Below are 25,499 nucleotides of genomic sequence, written 5' to 3' on the forward strand. Positions count from 1 at the left end.
TCATTTCTCAACTTTAACGTGCAGTTCGGTGAATGGGTACCTAGTATATTGAACAAGCGATAATTTATCTTCCATCGTGCACCAGTCACATTGTCTCAGCTGAGATTATCAACATATTTTATGCTTTCGTCAACGTTATAGAAAAAGCTTGCGTGACCTTCCCTAATGAACATCCGGTCTAGAGGTCACGACAGTGTGCACATGTTTGGCGAAATGTAAACAAACAAAAACAGAATTTAAAAAAATCACAATTTTACACTAAAACTCGAACTGATGTATGAAATTCATCTTGTATATGATCTTTAATTTGAAATCGTACATTGGTCAGCATCTGTTCTGTTTATTTTATTCATTTTGCACATTTATGCTGCATGTTCACATTTTAGCGAACACGTGTAATAAAATGAGAATTGACATACATTTTCACAACAGCCAATCAGAATGATTTTGTAATCTAGAACGGAATTTCACCAGGGAAGTTCAAGCAAGTTTTTTGTGTAACGTTGAAATAACTATAAACTACTTGTTGTTTTTCTAAGATAAGATGTATTGAAGAAATGTGACCGGTACATTATGGAAGATAAATTACCATTTGTTTGATATCCAAAGTACATATTTACTGCGTGTTTTAGGTATGAAATGCGCGACTGAAACGGGTTAGTATATTTTCCCCTTCATGACCATGGTTCTTATAGAATACCTAGGGGTAAGGTATAACATGTACAGAAGCATTTCCTTTCTGTTCAGGTGCCAGTGGTTCTGACGTCATTTTTTAAAAAACTTTTACACTTACAGGGATAAGAAAAGACAAGAAAAGATTCTATGTATTATTTAAGTACATTTTTATACGCCCGTTTTGAAAAAAAAACAAAAACGGACGTATTATGCGGTGGGGCGTGTGTCCGTCCGCCCATCCATCGGTTCGTCCGTCTATCCGTCATATTTCGTGTCCGGAGCATAATTCAATAACCATTCAAGATATTGACCAAATTGGTAGATGACGATGAGACAATGTGCAGAGAACATAAACCAGGTCGATAGATCAAATGTCAAGGTTATAAATGGAACTCGAACATAAATTTGACCCTTATATTTTGACCCTTATATTCCTTGTCCAGAGCATAATTTTATAACTATTCAAGGTTTTGACTTTACACTTGGCCTAAAGTATGTGGGATGAGACAATCTGCAGAACACATAAACAAAGTCGAAAGTCAAGATCACAAACTGACCTTAAAGGTCAAAGTTGTCATTTATATTTCGTGTCCGGAGCTTAACTTAATAACCATTTAAATTATTGACTTAAATCTTCGTATATAGGTAGATGGCAATGAGACGATGTGCTTAATGCATGAACCAGGTCTGTAGGTCAAAGTTCAAGTCATAGCCAAATCAAAACTCTCTGTCAAGTTTTGTGTCTAGAGCATAACTTGATAACCATTCAAGGTATTGACTTAAGCTTTGCATAAAGAAAGGCAGCGATAACACGATGTGCATGACGCATAAATTTGGTCTGTTAGTCAAAGTTCAAGGAAGCAAATTGTGTTTGAATATGTCTTTTTACGCAACTTAAAATTTTCTAGATATCTAACCGAGGAGTGATAATTATATCGATATAAGAAATACAGGTGGTGGTGATTAGTTGATTTGAGGAGTATAGCAATCCACATTACTTCCACCCACCTTCCAAAAATGAAAAGAAAGAGAAAAAACGTTTTGTTTTTATTTCTTAGTATTTGAGTTTATGAACTTTGTCGAATTGTCGAATGTCAAGGTCACAAATTAAGTCAAAACTGTCCGTTGTATTTTGTGTCTACGGCATAGTTTCAAAACTATTCAAGGTATTGACTGTAAACTTGAAATAAAGATAGGTGTAGAAGAAATTATTTGAGGACCGAAACAATACACATTACCCATCCACCCCGAATCACACACATTAAACTTTCCCCTTCCCAATTCTTGTGCCTTAGCACTACCTAACTGCTGCCGCGCAAAAAACCAATACTCACCCTCTGCCAAATAACATTTCCCTTTAAGGTATTAGGCCTGTAATAGTAATGTTTAAAAAATGGCATTTGCTTGGTATATTCTTACAGTTGACCGTGCTTGGCACATATATGCAAATTTTTAAAAACTTTTACCGTGCCGTCTTTTTTTTATAAATTTTATGTAATTTTGTGACTAAAGCTCAAGTAGAGACAAATTTCAAAGTGGTGGCCTTTATCCAAAACGTTTGCCGAGAATTCATTATTCCATTATTTTTTATAAAGAAACATCAAACTATCGGTAAACAATCATAAAACTTAAAATAAAAATATTCTATATCATTTTTTCGAGGGTGCCTCGAGTATACGGATTTAATCAGACAGAATTCCAACTCCAATATTGAAAAATTAAGGTCGCATCCTGCGGGTCTGTTTTGAATTTTGCTCACTTCATTCAAAAATAACCTTGGGGCAGAAGTAAAACCTACCTACATTTCTTCCACAATATGTAATATAAAGAATGAAAGCAAAATAGAGAACTTTTACCGCATGTAACTCATTATTTTTAAAGATGTCTAACTCTACCCCTTCTGTTTCAGAGGTACATTCACTTTGAATAGCAAGAAATTGCATATCAAATGATTTTTTTCCCCACTTTTGTACAATAAATCAATAACAAGTCTTGAAAGAAGTAAAAACTTAACTAGAAAAAAAGGAAAACAAGGGAACACATTTTGGTCTCAGTGGGGCTTGAACCTACGCGCTCCCTCCCCCACCCTGAAAATTGCAGTCAAAGTAGGTTTATGGTAAGAATTGAATACTCTTCAAAAAGGAGGTACTCTATTATGGGCCTAATACCTTAAACCACACCAAATGAAATTCTTTAAATTTTCCTTCCTTCTCCTCTGATCTAGAAAGTTGGGGTATATTGCCCCACTTTGCGGAGCTCTTATTATATACATGAGAATGTGTACGTCTCGATATCAACTACCATTTTTTCAAGTGTTAATCTCATATGATTGTCATGTTATCTATTCTCTGATTTTATGTTTTGATAAATAGCAATGAATGTCTGGATTTCAGTCAGTATTTTTGTCTTGTGCATCACATCATCATAAGTTCTTTAGAAAAATCTAAACGGCATTCTCATCATATTGCGGCGTGGAGGAGCATCATCGTCTCCCGCTTCTCCCCTTGACATACCCCTTGTCATACTAACCATCTCTTTTCGTTGAAGATCTCGAATTTCTAGCTTAAGCTTTGTTATTTCTAATTTTTGTCTTTGTATTTTTCCACGGTAGTATTCTTGCTTTAATGTTTCCGTCTCGATAGCAGCCGGTTCATATACAAAACTGCAATAAGAAAAAAAGATTTAACTATAAAATGTTATATCCAATTTATAATACGCATTAATATAGATACAAATTATTGGTTTGTCCCCGCCATTAGGTCATTATGGCTCCATGAGGGCCCTTATGACTAAGTGTTATAAAAGTCTGTCGTATGCATTTATATGTTCCTGTGCATTATGACAAGCTCTTATCGTACCATATCGTTTATCACAGAATTTGAATGTGACATTAGCACTGAAAAGAATAAATTGACTGTATAGTTTTTCGGGCGGAGACGTTTAAGACATGAACCATTTAGATTGTTAGATTGACATATGTCAGTTTTATACATTTACATTTTGTGATATAAACCTTCAAAGAAGGGCCTTTTCTAGGTAAAACAATATTAACCCTTAGACCTCTTAACGTGACTTTGGTAGGAGGTAGGAGACTTTTATGTGATAAATTATCTTGAATTGTTTTTTATAAGCTATACGAAAATAAATTAGTGGGCGATAAGTTATTTACTAGATGATGTACTGACAAACGGTCAGGATATAAGATTAATAGATTGACGAAACGCAAAGGTATAGTCCCAAATTTTTTTAAGCAATTAAGATAAAAAAAGATGAAGTAGAATAATGGAATTTGATACGTTCTACGCGTGCAAAATATGCCTAACACACTTTTATTTACAGTTTTATCTTCATCTACGTTGAGGATTAAACAATAAAAGAACCTTTCAGGTGGTGGTGTTGGCGCAAACGTAGGTAAAGGCGTGGTGGGAACTGTAGTCGTGCGTGTCGTACTGGGTGATGGAGTTGTTGTTGTTCTAGTTATTTGTTGTATTTGTGGTGTTGTTGTCGGAGGCGCAGTTGTTAGTTTTTGTGGTGATTTTGGCTCTGCAGGATCAATGACACGAGAATTTCCTACTGTTTTCATTTGCCCATTATCTTGAATTGCTGCATCTATAACTATGAATCGTTCTCCTGATAGAACATTCTTTGGTACCATATTGTTCAATGCAATTGCATTAAGTGGTATAAAAATGTGCTGTGGTGAACCTGCTTGAAGAACAGTTTGGTTCATTAGTTTCTGTTGATCCAATAAATTGATTTGTCCTTGATTTATACCAGTCGGGTTATTCAGTTGAATAGGGGTTTTCTTTTGTACAAATGCCGGACGAGACATCATCTGTGCCTGAAGCTGTTGTTGCTGTCGCTGTGGCTTTAAATTGCCGTTTACATCTACATTTTTATACATAAGAGTTTGTTCTGGTACGGTTTCAATGACCTGAACCACGTTGTTGTTTGCAATACCATTGTTGTTTGAATTGTATACAGTCATTAGGCGTTTTCTGTCTCCTTGAAATCCTTGGCTGTTATGCTGTTTTTGTTGATGCTGTTTATGTGTAATAAGCTGATTTTGTTTTTTCTGTCGAACGTGCGAAACACTTTGCAAAGCTTGCTCTCTCTGTTGTTTTACAACGTTTCTCTGTTGCAGGATTAATTGTTGTTTCTTTTGCTGGAGAAGTTGAGCCTGTTTAGTCGAACCTGCCTGTTGTTGTTGTTGTTTACGTTTTTGCTGCATTCTCCGTAGATGAATTTGCGTTTTGATATGTTGCAATAACTCTGTTTGCTTTGCAGTATCTGTTCCTGGCACAATTTCAGACTTGAGCTGTTTCTGCATTCTCAGTAGTTCTGTTATTTCAATCTGAAGCTGACTTAATGATTTCTGTGGACGTACTGATTTATTTTTTGTGGCAGAAATGCCATCTAAAGAGCTCTGATATATGCCGAGGTTTGGTTGTGTCTCTGCTACTTTTGAATTATTGTTGACCAGTTTTGCATTCGCCTTTTGACTTACATTATCTACATGATCTGCAAAAATCAAAACAAAACATCCTTGACATATCAAATATGGAGGACGTAATGAAAATATTAAATCAAATAGAACAGAATTTACATTCTAATTTTCAATTATCCATGCGTATGTTACTGCATTTAAATAAATTATATGGACTGTTTTAATCGAAGAATATGTATATCAATAAATAATCATTATTCACGTTATTTATGCTGATGAAACTGTATTTAAATGAGTGAAATAGCGGTCGCGGCAATTTTGTTCTATTTTATTTATTAAAGTAATTCTGGATAAAAAATATCTGCAGAGTTTGATGAAACATGGATTTTCAGAACTTCAGAATAAACTTAAAAAAACTGGCAAATAAAAATGCCGTTGCTTGAATTATACATGTTTTTTTGTTGTCCAGTGTAAAACAACTTTTTCTTTCTATCATTTGGTGATGTTCAAATGTAAAAATTTCAAATATTGATCTCAACGTTTATCAAGCTATTTCAAAAACGTGAGACCTCCAATATGTTTAAGTGACTCTTATTTATTGCTTTTTAGTGTAAACATATCGCCTCATAAACATTATATTTTCGAGTGAAATTATGATTTATTTTTTCAACAAAAATTGTATATACTTACATGCGTTCGAAAAAGTTCCGGACAACCATATCGCAGTAATACACAAAACTTTAAGTTGAAACATCGAACATATTCCAATACGTTTCTCCATTTTTATTTTAAGTCAGAAAGTCTCAAAAAATTAAATCCAACAGATTTTGTAAAGATATTTGTCAAGCACTGGTAACTTAACACGTTGTTAATTAATCGTTTTGAGTACAAATTTGTTTAAAGAGAATGTCAGGTTTTTTTGGTTAAAGAAATGACATTTAACAAATTGTTAGCAGATGTTAAAGTACAGTTCTTTCCAACGAATTAAAACTTGTAAGGAAATGTTCTGTAGACAATATTTATAAAGCTTTGCAACAATAAAGCAATGTTAAATAGCAATATAAATATACCACTTGAGACGCCTGTGACATTGATTTGATGACAGGCTTACTTTAAATGTATTATGAAATTGTCGTGCATTTGAAAATATGCAAATGAAAACAGGTAAATTTAAAAAGGAGGAATTATGTACCTCAACATTAAATGGCAATTATAAAAATCGAAATTGCTCAAGCATTTAGCTTCATCGCCCTCGTTAATGTTATGATCCCATAAATGGTTTCAAGTGCGGGAAGCTTATATTGAATGTGGACACACATAGATCAGTTGTGCTTTTTCAGGTGCTAGATTCTGTCCATTGAATATCAAAGTGTTTCTGATATTATTAGTATCATATAACAAAACGGATTGTTTAAATAAAATAAACATAGCTCGGCGGTTTATTATTTAGCATCATAAATGAATAATTTAATGACCAAAAATGTGTGATTTATTTTAGACATACTGAACACAGTAACAACACAAAAAAAGAAAAAGTGATTTTCCTTATTTCTAGTGTCCTCCTTGACATTATTGGCATGGCATAGAGAGTAATGAATGTTATCACAAAGGAAAGTATCAAGTATCACAATGAATTATCCTTATCACAAAGTTGAATCATAAATAATTGCTACCTATATCACAGAAAACTTAATTCCTACCCTGCTTAATTTCTATAATTAACTTGTCAATCTTTCAATTTGGACAGAATCATTAACTGTTAAAATGGGTGCATACCAAAAAGACACTGACTGAATGGCGAACAGTACAGATCATGATCAGACTGCACGGATGTGCAGGCTGATCATGATCTACCCTGGTCTGAAAGGCAGAATCAGTCGTGTCCAGCATGGTAAGGGTTAAGCACCTAAAACTGATTCTAGTACTGTTGATAAATAACAGCAGACTGAATTGAAAATGATATAATAAAAGAAACAGACCTATCAGCTTAGGACAGGAATAGCAGTAACATTTGACCTGGTACGGCCATTATGACCTGCACTAAGTGGAATGAAATGCTCACCAAGATAAACTGTAGTAGTACCCATTTTAATTTTAAAGACATGAGAGAGAGAAATCTGGACCACTCCTTTTGAGACTAGCAACCTGTTCAAATATTTGAACTGGCCCAAAGCAATGTGAGATCTGCTATCTAAGTTCAAAACAAAACGAATAAGTTTATTCTGAAAAGTCTGAAATATGTTTGGTAAATTTTGTGTTAAACTTGGGTACCAAAAAGAGTAGGCATAGTCAAAATGACACTGGATAAGTGATATAACTAAACGTTTCCTGGTACGCAATGTCAAAAATTGGCTTTTCCTATAATAAATGCCATCAAATTGTAATTTTATGATTACAATGAATTATTAAATTTGATTTTTCTATGCATAAACGAATTCGACGAGATCGCCGTTTTGGGACCTAACTGCTTCCTTTAAGGAAACACTATGACGTCAGAAATTATGTAGATTTAATTATGGAATTGCGATGGTCCATGCGTAAAACATGACCAAGTGGTTAAGGTCGCTGCCTTAGAATCACTAGCCCCTCACCGATGTGGGTTCAAGTCTCATCTAGGGCGTTAAATTCTTTATGTCACCAACCTGGCTTCCGCAAGGTCCGTGGTTTTCCCCCAAGTGCCTGCCCTTGATGAAATGATACACGGAGGTGCACCAGTTCTTCTTCCTTCACCATCAAAGCTGAAAAGTCACCATATGACCTGTATTTATGTATATGTAACGTTAAACCCAGCACCCTTTAAAAAACTCTTTTCACGAGTTTTATTCTGATTTGCCTAAACTATGTGATATTTGGCTTTATTAACAAGAGAAATAGGCGAAGAAGGTATATAACAAAAATAAAAACGGACACACCTTACAACATCCATACGAGAAGAATACAAAGTAGTTGCAGGTCAACGTACTATTACAACAATGCTATTGTACTGTATACTGTTTGTATGAAATGCACGAAAAATAAGAGATGACCTTTACTGAAGTAATAAATTCAGCTGAAAAAGACAAAATTGATGTTACATTTAATTTGATATCGCTTTAACGACAAAGTCTAATGACTGAAGCATAAAAAATGTACGTAAGTATTCCTACGTTATCAGCTTTGTTTACATCAAAATATATGTTTAAAAAAACAAGAAGAACATCTTCTCATTAACTGGAAATTGTCCTCGTGCACTAATATAATTGAGAACGTATGGAGACGTAAACTGGGATCAACGCAATAATTTCTGTTTCATATTTTGCCTATATATTCATCAGGAAAGTTTAAACCCCTCTTTTGATATATTGGAAATGAGTACATCAAACTTGATTGAAAACTTTTAACACGGTTTTCATTTCTGCTGGGACCCTGTTTACTCTCCTCGTTCCTTCTTCCACTGTAGGGGTAAAAAACCGAGCATTCAGGGATCAGACTTTGATGCAATCTGAATTAATAAATAAGCAAACGTGAGCAGTAAAATGCATGCTGAATTCAACATCAAGGACAACAGGTCTTGTTTGATAGACATGTTTGTTAATTTTACGGCAAAAGGCGTGACATCGGCTTAATTTCATTACATCTTTGCAATGACAAATTAGTATATTAATAATTCATGAACAACTTTGATGCTCCACACCACAAATCATACGTGCACAAATAATAAAGCGGCTTTAATTAGAAAACAAATTTAATTAAATAACACTAAATTGCTAAGTACTGGGCACAAGACACACTTAACCACAAGAATACAGCTATTACCATTTGAGCCGCGCCATGAGAAAACCAAGATAGTGGGTTTGCGACCAGCATGGATCCAGGCCAGCCTGCGCATCCGCGCAGTGTGGTCAGAATCCATGCTGTTCGCTAACAGTTTCTCCAATTCCAATAGGTTTGAAAGCGAACTGCATGGATCCTGGCCAGACTGCGCGGATGTTGGGTTTCCCATGACACGGCTCATTTATTTATGTAAGACCTTTCTATTTACAGTGATGAGAAGAAAAGTAAATAAAACGGAAAACTTTTTTTTCTTCACTTTATACATATATACGTTGAAGAATGAGAAATATAAATCGTGTTGAATGTAGTTTGCTACAGTCAGTTATTAAAAATGTTTCAACATTCATCTTCAACCTATTTTAGTAGTTTTTTTTTTATTCTTAATAATATAACAGGAAGCTGAACGCAAGACGAACTAGTAGGTTTGAAAATCATTGTCATCATGGAAGTTGTATAACTATCTTTCCGAAAGTCACAGATTCATAAAATTCATCAAGAACAACATAATGATTCATTTCACAACATGATGTTCTCATATTCTACTGTTCAGGTTAATTATTACACCCCTCCCACCCAAAATTATAATTTGGATCAATAAAACAATGCAAATTGCTAGCATTTGCGTATTCAAACTTTTAACTTAAAGCTACTCGCCCATGCTTTGGGTGAGAATTTTTCAACATTTTTATTCCTACTAAGTTTGCTATAGAATGTATAAATGTCAGTGGAAAATAATAAAATGACTGACAATAAGTGTTAGATACTAGTATTGCTTAAATGACAAGGAGAGTGTTGATTTTCTTCATTATGTTAAAAGGCGTTACTCAGTCAAATTCAGAAAATTTACACAATTTTTAAAGAGTAAGAATTGAAATTAATTTCAACATTAATTTGGACTAAAACCACTTAATGTATAATCGTCCGTACATTCAGAATGACATATCAAAGTTAGTCTCACGACGTTGTGATCAGCGATGATTTCCAAGTTGGCAATTCCTGGTTATGAAGGAATATTACTATTTAAGATAACAAATTAAGAGTGTACATATTCTACTGACGATCTAAATAAAAAAGAGAGGCAGCTATTACTTAAAAGTGGTGTGTATTTATTAGTTTTGGCAGAAAAAATTAGTTACATCCCAATTAATAATGTATAATCGTCCATACATTCAGAATGACATATCAAAGTTAGTCTCACAACGTTGTGATCAGCGATGATTTCCAAGTTGGCAATTCCTGGTTATGAAGGAATATTACTATTTAAAATAACAAATTAAGAGTGTACATATTCTACTGACGATCTAAATAAAAAAGAGAGGCAGCTATTACTTAAAAGTGGTGTGTATTTATTAGTTTTGGCAGAAAAAAGTTAGTTACATCCCATTTAAACATTGTAAATGCGTGATGTAATTTATAGAGACATAAAGCTATTTAAAACATTAACTGTCATTAGTCGCCGGAACCGGCGACTATATTTGATACGCTTTAGGATTTTGCCAGTGGTATAGAAAAGTTATTAAAATGTGACAATGAAAAAATGATATTTGTAAATAAAAGAAATATATAGCAGTTATTGAAATGCTTACATAAAGGAATTAGGAGCTGAAAACTGCATAAGATTTTTATTATTTCAGAAGATAGCATTTTTAGGAAAATAGGAAAAATGTATAAAGAACTTATCCCTATAAATAAATTAACGACAGCGAGCAATGATTGGCTGAGCCTTTACCTGTGTCTACGTTACGCTGCGTATAGTTAGAATATACTACTGCTGACGAAAAACAAATCGACATGAGCGCATGTAAGACAAGGGAAGTAATACAGACTAAGGGCATAATTTGTAAGAATAAGGTCAGTAATTCGGTCGAAAATGTGCTTTCGTGGTGTAGTCCATAGTAAATAAATTCTAATTTTCCCATTTCTAGCGCAAATTCATGAAGAACGAGTGCTTTAATTACACCTTTTCACTGCTAGAATACATTCTGCATGGAATGAGACGGTTTTCATGTTTATAAACCCCACATGGCAAGTTTTGCAGATCGAAACCGAAAGTCCGGGTTTATTGTGCGGACAAGAGCAAATATGTGCCATTTTTAGGGTAGCAGACCACAACTGACTGGCATTTCACTAGGAACTATTCAAATCCCTATTTTCTTTTCATTTTGGTCGTTAATTTATAATAGAACTTTCATGAAAAATAGGTGTAGGAAAAAGTGATGTTCTATAAAGATACGTAAAGACGACCTGAAGTTGTCGTTTTTTATATAAGACAAAATTACTGACCTTCAACCTGTAAGAACAGTCTATAAATTTTGTGATTCTTTTTTACTTTCATGTCAAACTATGGGCCTTTCATTAGAAGATATGTAATATAATTTGTTGAAATGTTTCTGTTACAAGAAATCTTTTGCATTGTAAAAAAATATTTACCGTCGTAGATTTCCGTTCTTGTTCGTGGGGATGCTGGCGCGTGGGTTTCAGAACAAGGCTTAGAGTGGGTTTTGTAAACAAAGAAAAATGATTAAGATGATAAGAGGGTAACGGTTTGGGGTAACTTCCATCAAGGATGCGACGTTTTTCAGCCCTCAACGGCATGCAATGCGCCGCAATAGCAGTTATAGCTTTATTAGCCTTTTTTTCCAATCCAGTCTTCAAAATATTAGCCGACAGCTCTCCGGCGACTTGATGCTCTGCATCAAAATTTTACTTGTACTTGTTGTTGTACAAAACATACACAATCAAAAATTATAGGAAACATAAATGGTGAAGTCGTGATTAACGATTGTTAGCATCCTTCCTAGAGTTGGAATTTAGACAAAAATAATTGTAACCATATAGTTTTTGAAGAAAACAGAAGCCAATGTGTTTAAGTTCACAATTATATCAGATATATGTGTCAGGACATGAGAGTTTTTGCCTAAATGCGGTACTTGGGCGAAAATGAGTTATTATATCGTTTTCTGGAGTCAGATTCCAAACTGTGACTGTAAAATCTTATATTTTCGAGGAGATACGTCAATTTTAGCGAGATATATCTAAATAGTAAAAATAACAAATCAATCAGCTCTTAAGTCTTTTATTTGTGCCTGAAGCATGTTATGATAGTGTGGTTATAGATTAGATTTTAGATTTATTTTATAAACACCAGTAGGTCATCGACCCATGTGGCAAACACATACATATACATATATGGCGACAGTAATGGCTAGTTGATATTATATATATATATTTATATATTGATACATAATGATTGTCTAACAATGAAAACAGACAGAGACTAGCATCATTATGTAACACCTTTTAAATATAAAAACAAGCTTAAGTTATATTCACCTGCACAAAGTGTTACTTTATACGGCAATACTTAAAAACAACAAAATATCCTGTACAAAATGTTGATTATAATCTGTTGCTATGGTAACTAATGGTAAAAATGTTTTCTTTCTATAATTTAATGAATAAATCAATATTTGAAAGTTTCCTTTATCATGAAAAAAGAATATTACCATTGGATATATAAAAACTAAAATATCATGTATTAGTTTTGAACCTTTAAATCAATAATTAGTCAATATAATGTATTCGTTTCTTAATGTAGTACAAAATATGCGTACTGGGTGTAAGTTGGCTCATTAATCTTGAAGTTTCAGATATATACTAATGCATTTAAATGGAAAGAATACATGACTGTCAATAATAAACTTCAGGCATCCATCTTTCATAATTTTGTTCATAAAAATATGATTGCTGTTGCTTTGGTAACACTATAACTCAACCGGTATAGTTTAACATATCATCTAACGAATGTATCATTTTATGTTATAAAATTATTAAATTTTGTAATAATATTCACTCCTAAGCTTTAAGACTGATAATGATTGATTGCAAAATTAAAAAAAAACATGTTTAATGTAAAAGTAACATCATACATAAATACTATATACATAAATATAACCGCAGAAATAATGGTAGAAGAAAGCCAATGTTCAATCTAACAAGATGTTAATATTCCAGAATGATTTCAATGAAAGACTTTTCTCTACAAAGATCAAGGCACTTTCTCCTAATATGGCTTATCAGTAATCTAAAGTAAAATTCCTTTGGTAAGTATTTATAAATTATAAAGTTAACTATGTTAAGACATCATTACCATGGAAACAAATACCAAAATTCCGAAATGATTGATGTATCTGATTGTGTCATTATTTTCATCGAAAAGGTGCGAGGATGACCATATTCTGCAGTTTTATAGCAGTACAGTATATACTACAATTTATCAATAAGATTTAATAACAATTGTATCATAGCTCGGTACTTTTCTTAACAATTTGGTGCAGGTAAATCGTATACACTGAGTGCAGGGTGCGGTAACTAAAAGAGTGCAGGTATTAAATACCCGCAAGCTAGTTACCGCACTGTTGGAGATGAAAGTATGCCAGCGTGTCTGGAACAGCAAACAGCGAAGTGTATTTTATTGATTTTCTGCTCTCGCATTGGTTTATTTTACCTGGGATTTACACATTTGTAGAGCAAGGCTTTTAAGTACTCACTGAACTGCTGTATATGGCAATGTGGAACGCCTACTGAACTACCATATATGGATGGCTATGATACAAAACAGAAAGAACATTAAAACTCTCGGGTAAACGATTTATACTCGGGGGCTACGCCCCCTCGTACAAATCGTTTACCCTCGAGTTTCAATGCTCTTTCTATTACGTACACAGAGGTCTGTCAAGAGATTGAGCAGATTTGATGCAACATAATATACACATATACATGTGACAAAAGTGGTCAAACTAATTACATAGGACAAACATGATACTTAATAAACTCTTATCTTCATAAAGTAAGGTTAATGGTAGTAAGTTTATGGTACATGTATGCCTCTAAATTTATTCTCATACCAAATTGTATCTAGTTAAGATGAACATATATTTTCCTGTTTGGACATGAAAAATATATATGTGATTTCTATAGTAACAAACTTTAAAATAAACATATTTTCAAGATTTCGTTTAAACATCTGTTTTTTACTTATTAATGCAGGGTACATTGAAACCTCTTCCTATGTACTATATTATAGCATTTAAAAAGCACCAACCATCTTTTGACAGTCAGTTCTGATCAGTCTTTAAGAATTAACACATCATAAGAATGAATGCCATAGTAACAAAAAACACTCATATAAAATCAACATTCTGACATGGCTTGATTTGGTTTCTAGTTAAACAAAGAAGTGCAAGTACTATATATTTTACAGTAAACAACTTTATGACGTCAAATTGCGGCATGACGCCCCGGTCCGGTTCCTTATTACTCGAATAAATGAAGCCCAGAATAATTTTTACCAAGATATTTTCATGTAAGAATGAAAAAAATTAAGGTCTTCTTGTGATTTGTCGACTAATTTACCTAGGTTCATCGTTCCGATGCTTAGATGTTAAATTCTTGCGCATCAGAACTTTGAACCGTGATAAAATAGACGACAAACTCCTTGAAGGCCTTGATTATTTGTTAATTCAAACACGATTCACATATTTTCCTGTATACACAAAAAGAAACAACAAGGCTATACTCAAAACCTCAGTAAACGACACATGAGTGCTCTTGATATCTATTAGGAACAGCATCACATATTCAGTCATCCTCAGATTTGAAATTTTACTTACCTTTAGCACAGGCATCTGCACTAGATTTTTTAAAGGTTTCGCAAGCAGTGGAAGAGGACAAGCAGATGTTTCATTACAATATGGAGCAGCTTTGTCATGAAAATACCACTGTCTTTCTGAATCTAAAATAGAAGTGGAAACTCCACAGGTCGCTCAACACTACAAAAACGAAAATGTTGCAGGCTCGGTTTGACTGAGCCTGTTCATGGACGGTAGTGGAAATACATGCTACCGTCCACGCCCTCTAGCCCCGGGTTGAGCAGAACTGAACATTTACACATGCTAAAAGTACAAAAATAATTTAGAAACATCCACAGATGTGTGCACATGGAACCTTCAATGATACACTAGCATGTAATTCTATGAGAAGCGGCGCATGGTCCCCAAATAAAATAATGGGTTTGCTCTAAACGAGAAGCCTTTTATTAGCAATGTATCTGGAGATAGCTATGACAAGCTTCGTACTGTAGTCCCTTTCTTCATGATATCAATGCCAACTTCCTCATCTTCTGGATACTCTCTCACAAACACTGTTCCATTCTGGAATTAGACATTCATGGAAATCTATGGTAATTTAATACTGATTTAACTTATGTCAACTATTGTCAATTATCAAGTTTGTTTGGGAGAGAAATGTTAAACACTGCTTCCATCTTATGGATGAGAATTATCAAGTTTGTTGGAGATAGAAATGTTAAACACTGCTTCCATATTATAGATGAGAATTATCAAGTTTGTTGGAGATAGAAATGTTAAACACTGCTTCCATCTTATAGATGAGAATTATCAAGTTTGTTGGAGATAGAAATGTTAAACACTGCTTCCATATTATAGATGAGAATTATCATGTTTGTTGGAGATAGTAATATTAAACACTGCTTTCAAATTATAGATGAGAATTATCAAGTTTGGTGGAAATAGAAATGTTAAACACTGCTTCCATCTTACAGAAGAATACTGTCTTAACATGCTTCTTTATTAATTCATCATTTCAATAGAAGATTGCAAATGTTTTACAAAAGAAGTCATTTTCATATATCAGTTACAATACATTAAGTTCGTCTCATAAATTAGCTAGAACATTCAATAACAGTATTTTCAACTAATTTATAAAATAAAAATCTGAATCCATAATTCTACCTACCTGCTGAGCATAATGAGGGTAATGAACCTGCTGGGCATAATCAAAGCTGTAATGCACTGTAATTTCTAAGCTGCATGCATCTTGACCTTATAGGAAGAAAAACATGATTTGTAACTTTGAATTTTAAACTTTTTCATTTTGTTTTAAAAACATTCTTCAGGTTATTATGTAACGAAACAGCCTAACTTTCTACAGAACTATGAACTGTAGATTATTCATGTGTGTACATGTACATAGATTTTAAAGGAATAATGACAGTACAGTACAAGGAAAATGTTAGTTACTAATTTTAAATTCAACATTAGCTTTTCTAAAAACAGTCAAGATTATTGTGATAAAGTATAAATTTCATCATCATTTTCAAATTTCTATTTTACCTGTCCTTTTCAACTTGTAAAGTTAAAAAAGCAAGTTTGGCATTCTCACACTGTTGCCTCTAGCAGTCACGGCATTGTTTGACCTTTAAAACATGGTCATTATACTGGCTTCAGAGTTCAGCCTTTTCATCTTCCGATACATTTCCACCTTTCGACATTTTATTTACATATCCTTGACATTTGTAGCACAGATATGTTGCTAGTTTAAGACGGAGAATATAAGGGCAACGTTCTAGCCAATGGCGTTTGAATTCATGATTGATATTTTCCTGTAACCCATTCATCGCAAACACTCATGTAATCTCCATAAATGTCAGATTTGTTTTGTTAGAAAGCAGAAGAATTACCTTTTCTTTCCTACAGTTTGGCATCTACCAGTTAATGGGACACCATTGACACTGCTGTAATTTATCAGAAACTGTTTAAAATTTGATCATCTTGAAGGGTAAGGGCATGATAGGACATTTTTCCTGCATTACCATGTGTCCTTGGTATTAAACCCTACGTGTCAAGACTTCTTGCTATGGAGTAAATAGTTTTACGGTAAACATAATGGGTAAAAGCAAATGTTTCAAGACACACCGATTTCCCATTAAATACATATTCTTGCCTGACTCTCTCTCTTTCTCCCCCCCCTCTCTCTCTCTCTACGTTTATTTCTATGATTTTGCAGGCAGTATTTCCTCATCATTTCTGTGATGGAACAACTAGACCTTAGTCAGCATGTCCAGTTCTTCTTTGTCATCTCCTGACATTTCTGTCTATATTCTAACAGTGTCTATATTCTAACAGCTTATCCCAGGCTACCACAGGACTACAAGGTTTACCATACAATCTGATACACCCACACCCATGCATTTTAAAATCTTGTTGCTGCTTGTATTCTTTTGCATCATGTATATTTTCTGCGGATGAAATGACTCAGAAATTGCATGCATATCATCACAAGCAATATCATCATTGTCAGATTAGAATTTGATCCAACAGAAACATTGTCCGAAATTTCAACATTTCCGAAATACAGGTCATTCATCCTGTAAATTTCACCTATAAAGTCTAAATGTGTTTTGTCAACTAAATCATGCGGTATTGTGCTTGTTGTTGAATTTATACTATTTTGGCTTGACATTCTTACTTCAGTAAGTTTCTAATACGATTAGATTCTAAATTTACATTTCGAGAAAAAATAACAACTGTCAAACCAATTAAGGTCATAAATGGAGTAACGCTGATTTTAAACGGTGTCTAGTAAATATCTATCTATCTATCTATCTATCTGCCTGTCAATACTGTCTAACCTTTTACAGGGACGTATACACTGCACGTCAAGCCACAATGATTGGTAGTAGAAAATAAAAGAAAATCTGGCCAAAATAAAAGGGAAAGGAACATTTGTTAGTGATTTAGTTACGTATATTTTTATTACCTATTACATTATATTTTTAAGTATCGAAAAGTCAAATATTTATAGGTTATCTATAGCTTTTGTAAGAGATCTGCAGCGGAAATATTGCGCGACTTCTGGAGCGCAATATTCTTCCGCAGCTAAAGAAGGAGTGCATATTACCTGATGCAAAGATAATAACCTTTTAATTACATACGTATCTACACTACAGTGTATAGACTGTCTGTACGCCCAACCGGAAGTCGCCAAAAACTAGGCGTTCAGAAATCAAAACACAAATTTTTGCTGTCGCGGATGGCTTGGATTTTCATTGTTTATTTCGTTAATATCGCATAAAGTAAGTGTATTTTTAATCTGTATATTGTTTAAGAGCTACTGTTTACGTAGATGCCAAACACGCCTATTAAAACTCTTAATATACTTCATTTCAAGTCAAATCACGTGTGGGTATTTGTTCGATTTTGTAGTAAAACTATCAATTCTTTGAAATACATGTATCTTAAGCTTTTGCAAAGAATTGAAACCTTTGCTACTTCGAAGATAAATATCTTACGCATCGATAAATACTAGCATGGCTCTATGGTAACGAATGCGTTTTTGGAAAAAATGTGTTTTTCTGTGACATATATGCCGATTACACTGTCCCACTAGTCGATACATTACTGGCACACTAATCGCAATTTCTAAAATCCAGACTGAACGCTTAGTCGAAAAACTGTACGCCTATACAAAACTTCTTTTCATTCATATATTTTAATAATTTGACTTTGTTTTATGTTAACCAACAGTTAAACTGTAATAGTTATAATTTCTTTCGTTTTCGTAACAGTCACGGACCAGTTTATATGTTATTACTGCAGTTTCGAATCCACTTTTCGTAAAGGTTAGTGTTTATTAGTAAGTAATTATCAAATTAATTTAGTCTAGCGCGGCACTGCCGCGCGACTAATTCAATTTGGTAGATGCGTACTAATAAACTAACCTGCATAGTGTTTGAAATTATTTTTTGTAATAATGACTAGATTCTTTACACATACATCACTAACGCATCATTCATATAATCGTTACGTGGCACAACTCAGTGTTTGATCCATTTCCGGCATCTCAGAGACTTGTTCGGACTTTACCTCGGGAACTTTATCATCACAGAAGAAACAGCTGCCGTCGGCGCGGTTATTGGTCATTTCTGTTTATTTTAAAATCCGGCTCCAAATCACCGCTGATATCAGTCAAAATCAAGCAGATTGAAGCTAATATCCAGTTATTTTTCTTTTGTATTAATAGTTATTGCAGTAATCGCTACAAATCGCTACAAATTAAAATGAAAATGACCTGGCTCCTAATGTTAACATCAGTTGTTCTACACGTATAACTAACCACCGTCTTGGAAGATAGATGAGCGGACTCGTTTTGGACACTTTGATTGTACAAAGTTTTCATGTAGACAGCGCGTTTGTCTGTTGGCGGAGCTTAAACTCAAAAAATAATTTCAAGAACAATACAGAGTGACCTTCACCTTGGGTATAATGGGCAGTCCCTGCATAAAAAGGCTTTGTTTGCACAATGTTTATGTGAAGTTACAGTAAGGTATAAGCAAAAGTAAAACAAAAAAAGATGTGACAGAAAAAAATGTTGCCGAAAAACGTAACTTTAACCGAAACCGGGGCGAGTAGAATAGCACCGCTATTCCCCGAATAGTCGAGCTGAAAATACAAAGAAAAAAAGCAACAACAAAGTGTCCTGTCGAGTTGAGCGGAATAAATATATATTTTTCTCGTATGTTAACGGAAACACGTACACAGATTCTAATTCTTGTCCAAGACAAGGACATCGTTGGTGAAACAGACCAATAAATACTGTTTCACTGTCGCAAGTAAAATACAATACAAAACTTATATTTATAAATTCAATAAGTACAGTGTATAGAGCCTACAAGCCCAAACACGTCGTCATTTCTTTATTGAATAGGCGTACAGTGTTTTGGCGAATAGTGGAACAGTTTTATATAAAGCTTTGCGACTAGGCGGTCAGTGCATAATTCAGATGCATGTTGAATTAAACAATATTTTAACTATTCAGGATTGTAAATTCATATTTGTTGGTATAAACTCATTTGCATGGAATTATAATTTAACATTCAGAAGCGGTTCTGACACGTATTTCACTCGCAGTTCCTAAATAATGGGCATTTTTAGCCTGAATGCATCGTCTTTTGCTTTGACCTGCTGGGTTTTGGGTGAAAATACGTTTTAATTTCATGTGTTAATGTCTATTTAACGGCAGTTTGTTGCAGAGACATTTATCATACATTGAAAAATATATACAACAAGAATATTTATTACAAATAGCCAAAGAAAAACATAAAAATACTCACTACCGACAGCTTCCAAAAATTTGAAAAACGAAAGTGAACGCCTAGTTATTGGCGACTTCCGTTTGGGCGTCAGAGAGTCTATACACTGTGTACACGTATAAATGTAATGTAAATATGAATTTGTTCAATAGCCTTAATAAGACTGACAATGCTGAACTAAATAAAAGATATAATGCAACGGCACATTGAATTACGTCACGCACCCGATATAAACTTAAGACGTCAGTGTATGGAAAAATATTGACGTTTCCGGTACCATTGTAACTTAACGGAGAATAGAAACGAGTATTTAATAACTACATGTAATCTTGTTCACATTTCAGGAATATTTTGATCAGATCAAAAAATAAAACAAAACTACTCCTGGGGCCGTATTCATAAACCATCTTAAATATAAGTATAAGAAATTGATTATTTACTTAAACATAACTGTGCATGTTGTATCTGTCTGAAATTAATGGGTTTTTTTTTAATGTTTTCGTCCACAATAAAAGCCAAGAATTACTTATTAAGTTGTTTTATGAATAACAAATATACTTAAGTAAAATAAATTTCTTACCTAAGTAATACTTAAGTAAATAAAAACCTGGATGAGGAGCAAGGTTATGGTGAAGTGTTTTCAATGTTGCAAACAGTGGCATTATATGCTGTTGGTCATGCAGTTACATCATTTTTTTACTCACCTTCCTGTAACTTTCACTGAAAACATTATATATCCAAAAATATGTTTACTGTCCTTTGGCGATGACACTCTCCTAGCGTTAGTCTGATCCGTCTAAATATATCATTGCTGGCAATTACATATTTCTATTATTATAATTTACAAGTTTTAGACAAATCACCTTGATTATATTGCTTCGAAGTTGGTATCTACCATGCCGTACGTATACTTTTTTTCCGTAACTTTCCTCCGTTACCATCAATTTGTATGTGCATAATATGTCAAAGCAGCTCTGAAAATATTTTTGTCAGAACATCAGACTTTGGCTGTCAAACATCTTTCAAAATTTCAGTATGAATATGAGTGTGATACGAAAATAAAATTACATTGTTTTCACTAAAAAAAAGAATGATAGCAAATGAAAAAAATATTTGTCTGGGTTATTTTGAGTTCGTGCAAATGTGCTACAAATTATGATGTAACAAACATATTCCAAACGTATTTACTTCCTACGACTTCCGCTTTATGAGTCTTATTTGAATCAACGGAGACATTCCATGTATTCTGACACAAATAGCACTGACATTAATTTTCATTTTGAGAGGATATTGCAGTCATTATAACAGTTTGCAATTATGTTTTCTTATCTTTCTTATACATGTACATATTCAGGAATATTGTAACTAAATGTTACTTTGAGGAGTTTATTTGATTTTAACTATATCGTCGTCAAAATGTTTCAAGGGAGGACTTTTTGGGAACTGTTTCCGGGAAAGGTTTAATAAAACAAGCTCAACGCTTTCTACACAACCCAGTTTGTTATTTATATACATTGTAACTATATAGAATGAGAAAATAGTGTTTAAACTAACACCTAACACCTGTTTTCCATTTTAGCTACTGTGATATTTTTCTTCAGATGAATATAATATTATTTTAAATTGGTGTGTCAGCTTGAAGTAATCCGATCTTACAATGTAGTAGATATCATTTTTGCAGTTTCGAGTTCTCAAGTAGTTTCACTTTTATATCAGATCAAAATATTCCTGAAATATGAACAATACTTATTAAAGACTCGTTTCTATTCTCCGTTAAGTTACAATGGTACCGGAAACGTCAATATTTTTCCATACACTGACGCCTGAAGTTCATATCGGGTGCGTGACGTGTGTCGTTGCATTATATATTTTATTTAGTTCAGCATTGTCAGTCTTATTCAGACTATTGAACTAATTCATAATATTTACATAACATTTATACGTGTAGATACGTATGTAATTAAAAGGTTATTATCTTTGCATCAGGCAATATGCACTCCTTCTTTAGCTGCGGAAGAATATAGCGCTCCGAAAGTCGTGCAATATTTCCGCTGCAGATCTCGTGCATATTTCCCGATAAAAAAGCTATAGATCCCCTATAAATATTTGACTTTTCGATACTTAAAAATATAATGTATAAAGTAACAAAACTATACGTTACTTTATATAACATTGTCTAAATTGCACGCAAACTGTGAGGTGACCTTTTTTGAAGTAATTAATTAAGAGAAAAAGAGACAAGGTTGATGTGGCATTTAATTTAATATCATTTTAACGACAAAGTCTGACGACTTAAGCGAAAAAATTGAACAAACGCATCGTTGTCGACTTTTAGCGTCTGATGTCTTTATTTAGAGAACTCTTTTCAGATCTAATGAAAATCTAGATTATTAGAACTCTTCTAAAAAAGGTATCATGAAGTATTTATATCTTTTGTACTTGCTTAGTGCATGCACATGTTGTAAATTTTTTTAAAAGGGAACAAACTGACATAAGCTGTGTTTAAAATCGTAATTTAAATTGTATCTGTTTTGAAATAGCTAAATCTATCCTTTACAATAATAATTTTTGAAATGGACGTAATTGACTGAAATGATAACACATCCATATCAACGTTTCGGCTTAATTATTCTTTAATGTTAAAAAGAAGCAACGACTTTCTTTTTGAAACTGATATGAGATAAAAAGTAGTCCGTGTTATGTGTAAGCATTTTCATTTTTCCTGAGCCGTAATGATAATAATTCTCTGCTGCAGAACGCACTATTTGAGGGCTCGACATAGATTTTAATATAACTCAACTATTAGCGTATAAAAAAATTGTTAAACATCTCAACTTAATATGCACCCAAACCACCACCTGAGCTATCCCAACGCGGAAATATAAAAGGAGAGATATTTTGCTACATTCTGTCATCGAAACCTATTACGTAATCAATATTTTTCAAACTTTTCCAAGGTTTTACGATTTGAAAGTATATATCATTGAGATTATAGAAATATCTGCCGTTTATTTCCTGACTGTCTAAAGTGATAAAAGGTTTTGAGGTTCATTAAGGAAATTTATTTATATATTGATAAGGAATTAAATAAAAGTTTACTTCACAATATCATAACCATGCATTGAATTACTGTGATAGGTTTTAGCTATGACAAGCGACCGACTGGTTTGCTGGTGGTCAATTTACGTCACTGTCTGTAGCAATTCATATTACATTTAATATATCCGGAAGCGGTTTTCAGAAGTATTATGCACTTTTAATTGGTATAGATATAGGAGAGATCGCCGTGACGTCACGCGTTAACATCTGTTTATCTGGTGGTTGGCAAAACAAATGATTTTAACACCGTTTGCGTATTGAATCAGAATTTTTAATTTTTAATAACTTTTTTGCTCATTTATGGATTTTCAAAATTCAAAAAGATTTGAAATACTAACAATCTTCATATTTTTGTAACCAAATATCTTTTTTCAATGAATAACCGTTTTAAATGACATATAATTTTAAAAGCGGCGTAGTGATTTTCACAACCTTTAGAAAAACAGTGTAAGTTAAGCGTTCATAATTAATCCATTTTATTTCGAAATAACAATTAAAAGTAATCAATAAATTGCTTGTTTTATAACCTTTCCATTGATCAAAAAATTATTTATGTAATTTGTGTTTTAAGAAAGTTTAGACCGTTAGAAAAAACATCACTGTTTACAAAAAACATGGACGGTCGGCTTCTGCCCACCCGATCACTGTCTTATCAGTTCTAAAAATAGAATTTGTATACAAACACGATCTCTCCTATATTACAATTAATGGAATTAAAATTTTAAAATGAAAGTATTTTTGAGTTTGCCGTAATATAAAATGTTGAATGGAGGTTTATTAGATAGGTATTAATTGTTCCTATTTAATTAATGAGCAGTTAGTGCATTACAATTTGTAGGTGTTTTTCACTAAAATAAACATGATAAAAGAAGTGCTAAACTAAATTTAATGGTATTTGGCACAGGCATTTGAAATCAGTGATATCTGCTGTTAATATGATACTACTCTGTTCCTTAAAGGTATATTAGACCCATTACATGAAAAATGTTACATATAGTTTATGTAAAAATAAAAATTACCAGGTTTATATATATTAACAGTACTATGCATTAGGTTAAAATAGTACACACTATTTACATGTATAGCTGAACACAGTTACCACTAATAACTGGAAGTTTTTTTAAACAATCAACTGATATTTAATATAAATTATACTTAATTATAAATGTAGCTCTAAATTCACAACTGGTTCATATAGTTAGTAAAGTTTAATATATCTAATGCGGATTTTCTACATTTGAAGTAAATATCCAAAATATAAAATATGTTAGTGAAAGATAGCAATTGAATATCTCTAAAATGTATAACAGTTGTTAGCCTGCATTTAAACGTCCCAACAGGGCTTTAGAGTTCACTGAAAAGAGGGGCAAGTGATTTGAAGTCATCAACCGTAACCATTCGGCCTCATGTGACAATTCTGAACATTTGTATCGAAATGTATGTTTTAATTCAGTTTTCTTAGGGACATTTTACCGTCATATCTAGTGTGTTTCTGACATACGTTTTATCTATAGTTTTGAGGCACAATAAAGCTTTCATTTTATTCTTGACGTGAAGATTTTATCAAAGGCTTTACTATTCTATTAAGCTCACCTGAAGAGAACAAATATAAATATTACCAGCCACGCGTTTGTCCGTCCATTAAGTCCAAACCTTCTGCATGAAGTCTTAAGTCAGAATTCAGATTTATATATTAAGCTTTTCTAGTGCGAACAAACGCATGGCTGGTAATATTTATAAGTAGTAGACATTAATCATATGAATATAGTATCTGTAATATAAGATATATAAAGAAATGAGTTACACACAATTATCAAACCATTTCCAGTATGGAAAAGGCAAAACTAAAGAGTTTTTTACCTTTCCTAAAACAGACTAAGAAAGAATAGAAATTTATTTTGGTGATTATTCACTGCTGGTAAACGCGCAATCCAATTCCCACTGGGAATACGGTTAAAATGGGTTGCGCGACTTCCGGTGCTGGTGCTGGTGCTGCGCATCGATATATACAAAATCGAGGTAGGTGGGTTTTTGTTTTTGTAAATAATGACACATTTACGTGTGTTTTCGAAAAAAAGCAAAATGCTTATTAATTTAAGAATCAGTCCTGATATCACGAAAACTCTGCTGGCTCGAACTGTCAAAAAAGTATGGAATCACGAAAAATGCAAATTTTCTAACTCTTGTGCCTTCTTTCTGGAAATGATCAAACATGTGTTAAACAGTCATGAATATTACATACACTTAAGTGAAAAGTTGCTATTGGGGGAAAGATTGCCCCAAAAAAAATCGGGAATGGGGTTGCGCCCCAGGAATGGAGTTGCGCGTATACATTATATACATTATGATGTATACGAGCAACTCCATTCCCGGTGCGCAGCCCCATTCCCGATGCATTTTTGCCAATTATGTCCCCGTAAGCAGGATTTGAAGCAAATGATTTTGATATCCGTTACTTCATAACAGTTGAGTTATCATAAAAAGCATCAGATTAGGCATATGAGGTCAGAAACC

The 25,499-nt window shown here is 33.3% G+C and overlaps 1 protein-coding gene across 1 annotated transcript; it reads right to left on the bottom strand.

Moving 5' to 3' along the window:
* Window positions 1-825: 825 nt before the first annotated feature.
* Window positions 826-6,194, bottom strand: LOC123527142 (putative uncharacterized protein DDB_G0271606). The gene is made up of 3 exons (XM_045306429.2): window positions 5,813-6,194; window positions 4,056-5,196; window positions 826-3,337 (listed from the first exon to the last, which is right to left on the bottom strand). The coding sequence occupies exons 1-3, from the start codon at window positions 5,901-5,903 to the stop codon at window positions 3,109-3,111; spliced, it is 1,461 nt and encodes a 486-aa protein (XP_045162364.2). The 5' UTR covers window positions 5,904-6,194; the 3' UTR covers window positions 826-3,108.
* Window positions 6,195-25,499: the final 19,305 nt, after the last annotated feature.

The sequence above is a fragment of the Mercenaria mercenaria genome, chromosome 14 (assembly GCF_021730395.1).
Source record: "Mercenaria mercenaria strain notata chromosome 14, MADL_Memer_1, whole genome shotgun sequence".
In the NCBI taxonomy this organism is placed as follows: Eukaryota; Metazoa; Mollusca; class Bivalvia; order Venerida; family Veneridae; genus Mercenaria; species Mercenaria mercenaria.

Bases quoted from the DNA above. Each gene is read 5' to 3' on its own strand.
- LOC123527142 (XM_045306429.2), bottom strand. From the start codon at position 5,903: ATGGAGAAACGTATTGGAATATGTTCGATGTTTCAACTTAAAGTTTTG. The intron at 5,197-5,812 runs GTAAGTATATAC...TGATTTTTGCAG, and splicing joins CGGAACTTTTTCGAACGCAT to ATCATGTAGATAATGTAAGT. The intron at 3,338-4,055 runs GTTCTTTTATTG...TTCTTATTGCAG, and splicing joins CCAACACCACCACCTGAAAG to TTTTGTATATGAACCGGCTG.